The sequence below is a fragment of the Mesocricetus auratus genome, unplaced genomic scaffold (assembly GCF_017639785.1).
Source record: "Mesocricetus auratus isolate SY011 unplaced genomic scaffold, BCM_Maur_2.0 Super-Scaffold_4256, whole genome shotgun sequence".
Classification (NCBI taxonomy): domain Eukaryota; kingdom Metazoa; phylum Chordata; class Mammalia; order Rodentia; family Cricetidae; genus Mesocricetus; species Mesocricetus auratus.
Window position 1 is genome coordinate 3,493,049 of NW_024429182.1, and position 12,162 is coordinate 3,505,210.

Here is a 12,162-nt window from a genome sequence, read left to right on the forward strand (position 1 = left end):
ATGTACACAGTGTTTTTTCTCCACTGTTTAGGTTGGCTTAGAATTATAACACTCGAAACCAGGCAGTTGGATAAAAGCTTTTGCTGAAGAATTCCTTTGGCGTTTTAAACAAGCCCATGCTCATTTTCAAATCATCTGTAAACCAATGTTCTGTAACAGAAGAAGAGGAATAAAAAGCACACAGCTATCAAATTATCTGACAATGTGCCCATATAACCAACACCGTCACAGAGAAATCGGTGAACCCATTCTCACCTGCTCAAGCCATACCGATTTAATATCAAACCTTTTGTTTCCCATTTCTGAACTTTATACAAATGGGATCCTAAAGTGTTTATTCTGTTTATTTCAGTTTCTTTCTTACAACACTGTCGTCCATATTGCTCCTCTAACGTTATTGTTTTCCGTGTTACTACATTATTACATAGAATCAGACCTTCCTATGTGAAACTCGGGAGCCAGTCGGAGTTCTGACACAACACAATAGATGGCTTTTCTCTGTGTTGTCCCCCAACTCTCTTTGGTTCCCCGGGGTCCACTCTTCTCTACCTGACTAGCAACCATGTTCATAATCACACGGAGCTCAGCTCAGGGAGAACAGAAAGACCGCAGTGGGCGTCGCACGGCCCTCTGTAACCATACCCCGAGCCTAACTCCTCTCCCTATGAACTTTGTTATTACAATTACCTATTCCCAACCGTGTTTGTCACTCACTGCTAGTGTCCTTGCTCTGCAATTATCTGGATGAAGGAACTGTGGGAAAAACAAAAACTGGGAGGAGCCTGGGACGACAGCTCAGTGACTGAGAGCCCTCCCTGCCTCTGCAGAGCATGGGAGTTCAGTTCTTAGCACCCATAACACCAGTATCAGGTGGTTTACGACGGCCTGTAACTCCAGTTCCAGATACTGGGTCACATACCTGCTTCTGGTGTCAGAGGGCATCTGAATGTGTGACACAGGGGCAGACACAGACAGATGGGAGGACAATACACCTACAAACACATTCTCTCTCTCTCATAAAATAAATCCTCTTTAGGTTTGGGGGGATTGCAGTTATTTTGCTGTTTTTCAGGAGTCATGAATACCTTTGTAGTCTTGAGCTGCATGGTTAATGCAATCATTTGACCCCTGGTGTGTTGGAACCAATGGACTCCACCTACCACTGAGCATTATCAACCCATACTGAGATTCGGTGTTACAAACCCAGCAGCTTTACACATAGCTTTACCCAAGGCAAGTGTCCCAGCAGACAGACAGACAGATCTGACCCACAATTCAGGCAGTGTGGGTGTCTGTATTGAGGGAAGAAGATGCAATCTGCCTCCGAATGACCTTCTCAAACCAAAGACACAATCTTCCGAAAGTGTCTTAAACACGAATCACTAGTGAAACTGATCATTTAGAAATTAATTAATGTGTGTGTGTGTGTGTGTGTGTGTGTGTGTGTGTGTGCATGCAAAAAGAGAACAAAGACCAAAGCTGGAATTTACAAGGCAACACATGACTGCCCAGACAATGAATCTTACATGAAAATGAATACGCCGAAATGAAAGCAAATACAGAAACAAATAATGGGGAAGAAAAAAGTGCAGGAAAGTAACAAGTCCTCACACCCAGCTAGGACCCACACAGAGTCAACTGAAGTCAGGGCTGATAACACCAGGTGGCACCGATAATTGGATCACGTCACAGAGGGACTTGAAGACACCGTCCGGGTCATAAACGTGAAAGGAAGCCTTACATGATCAGGTAATTGAGTTTAACTCATGCCTTTAAAACATTACTTGGGCCCTTTTCAACACAGCACAATTGTGGAAGGCAGAACTAGGGCTGGCAGGAGTAGGAAGGGCCAGTTGCTTTGAAGGTAATGGGGAGAGGCATGGAGAAACTGTGAGTTGAGGCACGGGGTGATGCGTGGAGTACGGTGTGGAGTCAGACGTGGGAGGGGTCGAGTGAGGCCTGCAGTGAGATGCAGAGAGACATAGAGTGAGGCCTGCAGAGAGACTCAGAACGATGCAGGTCCTAACAGCTATAAAAACCCAGAGATTACTACATAGGAGGCTGATTGACAGACAGGACAGCTCGCTCACTGAAACGCAGGCCTGTTTAGTGGTTTTACATGGCATTTGGGCATAAGTGCTAAGTTTACGACGGGACGCTTTCTGCCTTTGTCGCTGGCGCTCCCAGCCTCGGCATTGTGGGTGGGTAATATGTGGAATGCTGGTTTAAATCACGATAAACTGCGCTGTCACTGGTTTATTCCCCTCATATTAAATACACCGATTTTTAGGAGCCAACAGGGCACAGACGTCTATTTTCTTCCATAAGGAAGCCAGGGAGAGAATTCCAGGGTCAATTTCCAATACAGCAAGAGTTTGCCTAGCGATTCTACCCAGGGAGGTGCAGAGCTCCAGGTCTCATTTGCATTACCGTAACTTCCATCAGCGGTCACTGTGAAGCAGAGACTCCGGTGCACTCTGTCCTTCCTCTGCCTTGTCTGTCTGTCTGTCTGTTTAGAATCATGCCAAATCCTTCTGGGATGCCAAGGATGGTGTTTGTTAATGGTTTAGGTTTACTTCTTGTCCTTTGAAGACTCGCATTACTGCTTTTCTTTATTCTTCAAAACCGTTATAAACAGTATGATCAGGTTCCTTTATTCTCAGGCCTCAGTGACTACCTTAACACAATGTGGTCACCTCAACGGTGAAGCTCTACCGTGTTTGCGTTTCTGATGCTTGGGTGGGTTTATGATTTGCTTTTGAATCCTTTAAGATTCTTCTACTTAAAAATTTTTTTTGGATTTTTTTAAATTTAAATTAGAAACAAGCTTGCTTCACATATCAATCCCAGCTCCCTCTCCCTCTCCTCCTCCCCATGCCAACCTCCAACCCAATCCACACAACACTCTCCAGGGAGGGTGAGGTCCTTCATAGGGGATCTCCAAAGTCTGTCATATCATCCCGGGAGGGTCTAGGCACTCCCCCCATGTGTCCAAGCTGAGAGAGCATCCCTCCATGTGGAATAGGCTCTGAAAGTTCACTTGTATGCTAGGGATAAATACTGATCTAGTACCCAGGCTGCAAAGACTACCGAGGCCTCCTCACTGACACCCATGTTCAGGGAATCTGGATCAGTCCCATACTGGTCTCTCAGCCATCAGTCTGGGGTCCATGAGTTCCCCCTTGTTCAGGTCAGCTGTTTCTGTGGGTTTCACCCATCTGGTCTTGACCCCTTTGCTCATCACTCCTTCCTTTCTGCAACTGGTTTCCAGGAGTTCAGTTCAGTGTTTAGCTGTGGGTATCTGTCTCTGCTTCCATCAGCCCCTAGGCTCTAGGATGGCATATAAGGTAGCCATCAATCTCATTATTGGGAAACGGCATTTAAGGTAGCCTCTCCACTATTGTTTAAGATTGACAGTGTCATCCTTTTAAATGTCTGGAGGTCTCACTAGTGCCTGATCTCTCCTCAAACCAAAAATGACTGCCTCTATTATAGTATATCTCATCCTGCTCTCCTCTATTCTTCCCCCGACACAAACTTGCTGCCCCCCCCCGTGTTCTCCTCTCCCCTCCTCTTCTCCCCATCACTTTTCCCCAGCTCCCTCTCCCCTCCCCCCATGCTACCAGTCCACTCAAGAGATCCTGTAACATTCCCCTTCTCGGGGTACCATGCATCTCTCTCTTAGAGTCCTCCCTGTTTCCCAGACACTCTGGAGGTGGGACTGTACACTGGCACTCCCCTGCTTCAGGTATAAAATCCATATATGAGTGAGTACATATCATGTTTCTCCTTTTGTGACTGGGTTACCTCACTCAGGATAGTTTCTTCTAGTGCCATCCATTTAACTGCAAATTTCAAGATTCCATTTTTCCCCCCACTGAGTATTACTCCATTGTATAGATATACCACATTTTCTCTATCCACTCTTCATTTGAGGGGCATCTATAATGGGAGATGTCATTCTGAAATCTGTCTCTTATTGGTTGTTGAATAAAGCATTGTTGGCCAACAGGGAAGCAAGATAGGTGAACTAGGAGTTGAGGAGGATTCTGGGAGGAGAAACACAGGGAGCCATCATGTAGCTGCCACAGAAGTAAGAGGTCTGGACCTTTTCTCCGGTAAGAGAAATACTTAGATTAACAATTATGGAGTAAATACTTCAGCCCGAGATAGATAGTAAGAAACCAAGCAAATAGCCAACAGCTTCATAATTAATATAGCCTCCTGTGTGTTCATTTGGGACTGATGCGGCTCTGGAGCCAGGCTGGCAGGAAGACAACACTCCACACACCTAGGTTGCTTTCAGGTTCTGGCTATTATAAATCATATTGCTATGAACATAGTTGAGCAGATTATTGGATGAATTATGCATCCTTTGGGTATATGCCTAAGAGTGGAGTTGCTGGGTTTTGTGGTATACTGAATCCCATTTTCCTGAGGAATCTCCATACTGATTTCCAAAGTAGCTGTACAAATCTGCACTCCCACAAGCAGTGAAAGAGTGTTCTCATCTCCTCACATCCTCTCCAGAATAAACTGTCATTGGTGTTTTTGATTTTAGCCATTCTGACAGGAGTGAGATGGTATCTCAGAGTTGTTTTGATTTGAATTTCCCTAATGGCTAAGGATGTTGAGCACTTTCTCCAGTGTCTCTCGGCCATTTTAAACTCCTCTATTGAGAATTCTCTATTTAGTTCTGTGCCCCACTTTTTAATTGGATCGTTTGGTGTTTTGGAGACTTGCTTCTTGAGTTCTTTGTACATTTTAGAGATCAGCCCTCTGTCAGATGTGGAGTTAGTGAATATTTTTTCCCATTCTGTGGGCTGCGTTTTTTGTCTTATTGGCTACGTCCTTTGCCTTGCAGAAGCTTTTCAGTTTCAGGAGGTCCCATTTGTTAATTGTCAATCTCAGTATCTATGCTACTGGTGCCATGTTCAGGAAGTGTTCTCCTGTACCAATTCATTCAACTCTACAGACAAGATCCTGCTTTGCCCTCACCTCTGATTCGAGAGGGAATGTCATGGACGAAACTCAGAAACCTGGCCTACAGAATAACTCAAGACAGGGAAACAGGCTGTGAGTGGGAACTGCACAGTGCTCAGAGAGGCAGGAGTGTGGGCAGAGCCACCATCAGAAGAGTGAACCCCAAAGGGACAGGCTTTGTGAAGGACCTCCCATGGGTGTGCCTGTTCCTGCTGCATCCCAGGAATGAGGATCCCAAACATAACTTCAGACACTGAAGGACGGTTCACCAAATGGAAACCAGCAAGTGCAGTATATCGCATTAACCATCTCAAGGACATAAACCACATGACCATCTGAACAGATGCAGAAAGGGCCTCCAATAAAGCCTTCCTTTGCACACAGACCGATCAGTGTCACAGAATGAAACGTCATGCGCCCATGCCCTCCCGTTTGCTTCATGGGACTTTCATCTGAAAATCTTTTGCTTGTCAGATTCTACCCTGGCATCTCCTTCTCAGAGCATTTGCGATCTGGGAAAGTGTGAGGCGAGAGGGGGCCTTGGAACGGACTCACTCCCATTTTGCGGGTTAAGGAGGCACCATCCACGTTGGCTCACACAACAAGGGTCTTGTCTGCCAGAAGGCTTACACTGCTCAAGACTTCACCACTAAAAGCTTGAACACAGTTCTGATGAAACCTGTCGGAGCCCCAGGAGGTTTGTGCATTTGAAAATAAAGAAGGGGATTGGGACCACCTTCAAAAGAGTGGAATGAGTGATTGTGGTTATACCGTACTGATGCCCTCGGTGGGAGACTGAAAGAGAGAAGGCAAACACTTCTGGCTCAACACAAGAATGAGAACACGGATGAACAACAGGCTGACGACCTAATGGCTGCAGTGCTGCTCCCCAAAGCATGATGGGAAACTCAGTCAAAGCACAAGACTGAGACGGGACAGCATCAGCTCGGATGCTTCTATGAGGATGGCTCTGCTGCCCTCCTACCAAGGGGTGAGCAGCACGGTGGCCTGCTGGAAGAGAAGCAGGCTCTCCTCACACTGAGGCACCTGGCCTGATAAGCTGATACTGTCTGGTCCCAGGACCACTTGGCTCACAAAGTTAAAGCTATAGCATTGCCCATCTGAGAGAGAAAGAGAGTAAGGACAGAAATGGGCATAAGAGTTAGCTCAAGGATTTTACCAAGAGCCACAAAAATATAGAAAGATTTGACATTGCGGGGTTACCAGATCAAGGGAGCAATGGAGGAAACAGGTGAAGAGAAGTTCATGGGTTTCACGGCAACGTTTCAGAAACACGGGTAACATGAAGTCTGACTTGGGACTTCAGTGGGTACCACAATGGTTCTCAGAGACTTGGGACAAGGAGTGACATACACATGGCAAAACAGATCCCCAAGGGGCACCATGAGGGCAAAAGAGAAGGAAAGTACACATAAAGACCAGGAGAATGCAGGAACAAACCGTGAAGCAAGACCAGAAGAACCAGCCAGCAGCCGTGCGACACGGGCAGGCCTAGGGGCCACACCAATGCCAACGGACATATGTTGGTGAGCGAGCCGTTGATGTGCAAAGAATTTTGTGAACTCTCTTCTGGAGACCACGGCTGAAATGGGAGCCATAGGATTAGGGCGGCTACCACCATGATGTGATTGGTCTCCAAAATAACAGGAGATATCATTCATTCACTTCAAAATCTAGGAGCCCAAATTATCAAAACTAGATTAACAAGATTATAGGTGTGGTCCACAAAGATTAACTATCATGATTCTTGAAGAATTGTGTCCTGGGGCAGAAGAGATGGTGGGTCTCCTAGAGGACCCAAATTCAGTTCCCAGCTCGCACATAGTGGCTCACAACTGCCTATGACACCAGTTCCAAGGGATCCCATGGGTACCTGGCATGCATGGGATGCACATTCACTCATACATGCAAGAAAACACCTACCAACACAAAACACAACAAAATAAAAAGGATTGTTCTCAGAAGGCAAAATAAGTGGTTTGGACAGCAACAATGCTCTGTAACATTGTCTACTTTTAAGTGAGGAGGGAAGAGCATCAAGGAGCTTCTGTGAAGTCACGAGGCCCTGCTTGTTCCCAGCTGAGCTCATTCAACTCCAGAATCTCCTGACTACTCTTTCTTGAAAAGAAGATAAAATGATCCCATCATACACTTTTGAGTATATACAATGTCTTGGTTTCATTTCCTGTTGTTTGATAAAATATCATCACATTAGCAATTAAGGAAAAAGGGCTAATTTGGCCACAAAGCTACATTTTTGTTGTGGGAAAGGTCAGAGTGGCGGGAATGTGAAGGAGCAAGTCACCGATGTCTACAGTCACAACCTGAAGCAACAGGTTCATGCATGCTGGCATCACGCTCACTTTTTCTACGTTATTCAGGACAGAGCCTGGTGAAATGTTGGCACCACATTCAAGTTGGGTCTTCCTACTGCAAACAGTAATTGAGATAATCCCTCACAGGTATGCCTTGACACAAACTTAATTGAGACAATTCTTCTTTAAGATTCCCTTCTAGGGCATTTCATATTGTGTCAGTTTGACAACCAAAACTAATCATCACATACAAGTATATGTCTAGGTATGTACCGGGTATACCAGATGTCCTAGTTAGAGTTTCTATTGCTGTGATGAAAGACCGTGACCAAAAGCAACCTGGAGAGGAAAGGGTTTATTTCACTCAAAGTTTCATATTAACAGTTCATCATCAAAGGCATTGAGGGCAGGAACCTGGAGGCAGGAGGTGATGCAGAGGCCATGGAGGGGAGCAGCTTACAGACTTGCTTATTCAAACTGCTTTCTTACAGAATCCAGGACCACCAACCAAGGGATGACACCATGCACAATGGGCTGAGACCTCTGGCATCAATCACAGCTGGAGATGATGGTGCAGGTACCATGAGGATGTGTGAAGTAGGGGTGGGGGGAAAGGAGACAGACAAGACCTGAGGATGAGATGGGAGAGCTGCCAGCAACATTCAATTGAGAAAAGGTTACACCTTTTACACTGTACACTTTAAACATAGGATTAAATGGGAGATAGGGGCATGGGAGTTGGGGTGTGGCTTGAGGTCAGGCTTGAGGAATCTCACTTTGACACTGACAATAGGTACCAGCATATGTTAATGAAAGGGTCACTAATTCCTTGTGCTAAAGATAGGGAGAATGGCTGTTTTAGCTAGCAGGAACTTTCCTCGAGCCCCCAGGGAACAGAGACCCTAATCTGAATGCCTGACCTTGCAAAAAGGACTTTTTCTGGGGAGCAGACACTTAAATTACACTGCATTTTCTTATTCCTCTCATACATAATGTTCCCAAAAGGGAAGGTCCTGATGTCTTACTCTTTTCCCACTATACCATACCATTCTGATTTTTCTGTATTTATTTTAATGGCCTCAGGCTCTGAATCTGAATTGTAGGCATTTTATCCTTGGGTCAGGGGTGCCTGGTAAATCTCTAACATTACTATTCCTGTGTAATTAGGAGGGCACAATGAAATTCCTGCATCCATGGTGGTGGTGATTTTCCTCCAAAGTATTGTTTTGTTTTGAGAAGCTACCAAGGCACACATTTTAATCCTTTACCAAAGCCCATACAAAATTTACTTAAAGGAAAGGCATTAATAGTGAGACTCTCAGGCATATACCCGAAGGATACACATTCACACAACAAGGACATCTGTTTAACTATACTCAGAGCAGCATTATTTGTAATAGCCAGAACCTGGAAGCCACCTAGAAGCCCCTCAACCAAAGAATGGATACAGAAAATGTGGTACGTTTACATAATGGAGTACTACTCTGCAGAAAAAAAAAATGGAATCTTGAAATTTGCGGGGGACAGTCAACATAGACCAGGGACACCTAGGAGAAAATGAAGGACAGGGGGTACAAAGAAACGGACGGCAAGATGGTATTCTGATCAAGCAGACCACCTTTATTCACCCCAAAGGGATTTATATAGGACCATAGGAGGGAAGTGAGGAGGGGAGGGAATGGGGATGTTAAATGAGCTTCGATGAGCTTGGCAGAGCAGAGGTCAGTGGGAGGGGTAGGCCATCCTGTGCCCCTGGTAACCTAGCTGTAAGTTCTAATTATTTCTTTCACAATCTCATCGTCTATTGTTCAAGCCAACGCCTGAGTGACTTGGTAATTTTCACTAGGCTTAATCTTCAACTGGCAGATAAGCCACGAGTCTGTTTTCTAGGAACTTGCTTTCCTAACTGAAGAGGAGGTATTTCTGCGGTGTGGCCTGGAGTCACGTCTTCTCTATGAGGAGGGAGTTGATAATGCTATGTCTGGATTATAGTGGAGGTCCCTGACATCCAGGCATATGGAGAATTATTAGAAATGAAAGCTGGAGATGCATTGTCTGCCATGTCAAATGCTAGAATTTTGTCAAGAAGCGATGGCCACCACGTGGTCCATGCCAAATCACCAATTAAGAAAATATCCTTATAGCTGGATCTTATTTATGTAGGCATTTTCTCAACTAAGGTTCCCTCCTTTTAGATAACTCTAGTTTGTGTCAAGCTGACATAAAACTAGCAACCACACAAGATAATGAAAAACATTTGAATACTATCAGGTATGAGGCAAGAGTGACACAGATGCCTAATGACCTAAAATATCTAAAATATCACCATGGTTTCTTACTGGAGGTAGGGGTTGGGGGGTGGGTAAAATTCTAACTAAACTGTGCCTCACAGTAGGCCAAATGTGTCTATGAACCCACACAGTAGAAACTTCGCTAGCCTTTAAATGTGAGATTATAACACATGTACTTGAGTAACTGCTAAATGATACCCCCAGTCTATAAATCAAGTAGGGAGAAACAGTGACAACTTCCAGGACTTTGAAAACCTGCTTCAGACATTAGCCACACCCAATGGGCAACAGGAATTAGTGGCACCATTAAAAATGTGCCTGTCATATTTCCATTTAATGTGTCTCCTTAAGTAATAGACTTTTCAGGTAGAGGCACATTTGTTATTCCACTTCACATAACAGAGAAAAAAAATTATAAAACAATCCCTTTCATTTCTATAATCATTTACTAAAGTATTTTCTCACATGCCCCAACAGCAGTAAGAAAAGTCCTGGGATCCTATAAATAAGAAAAGGCTGGGAATCCGGAGGAGCTAGGTGACCTACTTAAGACAGCACAAGAGCCAAGATCAGAGCCAAGCTGTGTCTATAAATGATCTCGGTGGTACTGGCCCAATTGTGTCTGCCACCAGAAGTCTCCAGAATAAGGAGGTAAAAAAGCTCACGGCACACAGTTAGACAGGTGGCCCTGGAAGCCTGACTAAGCTGAAGCTGACTCGTCCATTCACAGGCTGACCTAGTACACGGTCCCGAACGACCACAGAGGCATGCCACCTGACAGGATTATCCATAAACATCAACCTGTTTCAATATTGTGGTAGCCTTCTAAAAAAGTAAGTTAGTGGACTTCAAAATAGTCGTCTATGCATTTTCCTAACAATGAGATGATTTTAAATTGTCTAATTTACATTTCACCACTAAAAGAAATTTAAATGACAAAGAGCCCGTCAAACATATTTGATCACACACAATGATTAGAATATTTTAATTCGCTTTGTCTATAATGGCAACCTAATAAAGGAAATCATCTCTAATATATGGTATTCACTGAACTAGCTTTCCCTAGCTTAATAAAAGAGCTACTGAATTTAAATATATGTACACAAATTAAGAGGCTCTAAACCATAAATATCTAAATAATTTACATGTACATTGATTCACCTGTGAATTTTCACATATAACTGAACTTTTTAGTATGTCTTGATCCATACTATTTTGCACCAAGTATTTTAATTTTAATGCATCAAATGATGGCCATTCAATTGTAACTTTTAGTTTCATCTAAAAACACACTGAATATCTCTTACTATCCTTAAAAGTCATTTTATTCTAAGGAATAAAATTGTAAGACATGAAAATTGTAAGATCCTTCTCCAAGTTACACCTTTAGGGGATCTGTTTAAAGTGGGGATAAATTTTCTGCACCTGTGATGGGTAACTATACAGACGGTGCTGAGTGTTAGAACATGAGTATTACTGTACACACAAACACGCTGGTTTTCAGAGCGAAGTGACTAACATGACAAAGATTCTGAAAAGGTAGGCAAAGGAACAGAGAAGGTGAAAAGTGAAGAAAAGAATTTAAAACTCTGACTCGCAGGTGAAGATGAGGGATCAGATTTGGTATGTGAGGCCCTATAGAAGACATAAGGTCCTACAGATGATGCAAAGCCCTATATGTGATATATGGTCCTATAGAAGATATAAGGCCCTATAGACGATGTATGGCCTCCATAGATGAGTCAAAATAGATTGTATCACATAGATTGCAGCTCAATTATAAAAGCAACCAGTTAGTAGATAACATGGAATACTATCTCCAGAGATGCCTCTAGTTATTACATGTACTTAGGCATGAGTTAGCTCAAGAACTGGAAAACTCAGGTTCACAGATTGAATTCATCCACAGAAGTTTTTATGGATCACTGCCACTCCTCCCATGAATTTCCTTCCATATGACACCTGGCTCTACAGAAAATAAGTTGCATAGATGCAAGGATATTGCATGAACATAAATTTTTGAAGCCATTACCATCTGTCTCTTAACAAGAAGTATCTGTAGACTCCAGTAGAGAAAATACAGGGACCCAGAGACCATACAGACGCTGAACAAGATACCACAAGCAAATGATTGCCTGGTATTTGGGGACAGGGACAATACTCCACATTCCAGGAAGTAGGTACTATGGGTTCTTGATGGCCAAATCAACCCAGACAAGATGCTAGTGGGCTGAAGCTCTACTTCAGTCTTGTGGAAGCGTTGTCCAGGGTGTGGGCTGCACATCATTCAGAGGAGTCATGTTTGTCTCTTTTGCACAGGCCTGGAACACAACACTGAGATACACATCCAGAACAATGGTCACAAACTGACTTATCTAAGGTCCCATAGCACAGACTCTCTATCTGGAACAGTATCTTCACCAGCTCAGTGTCTCCTCATTTACAACCATGGCTACGGAAATGAGATTCCCTGCAGGTCTGCTTGTTTCCAGATCCTAAGAACACCATCCTCTCTCTAAGAAACACATGTCAATCGGCTACTGAAAAAGTAA

The 12,162-nt window shown here is 43.9% G+C and overlaps 1 protein-coding gene across 5 annotated transcripts in view; it reads right to left on the reverse strand.

Moving 5' to 3' along the window:
• The window catches only part of Atrnl1 (attractin like 1), a 538,539-nt gene that overhangs the window by 351,820 nt on the left and 174,557 nt on the right, over positions 1-12,162 (reverse strand). The window contains exon 26 of one of the 5 annotated variants that reach the window (XM_040742240.1): positions 7,660-7,948. The exons of the other annotated variants lie outside the window; for them this stretch is intronic. Within the exon in view, the coding sequence (XP_040598174.1) occupies positions 7,873-7,948 (76 nt within the window). The 3' untranslated portion in view covers positions 7,660-7,872. Of the gene's footprint in view, positions 1-7,659; positions 7,949-12,162 lie in introns of those variants that run through there. 5 annotated transcript variants of the gene reach the window in all.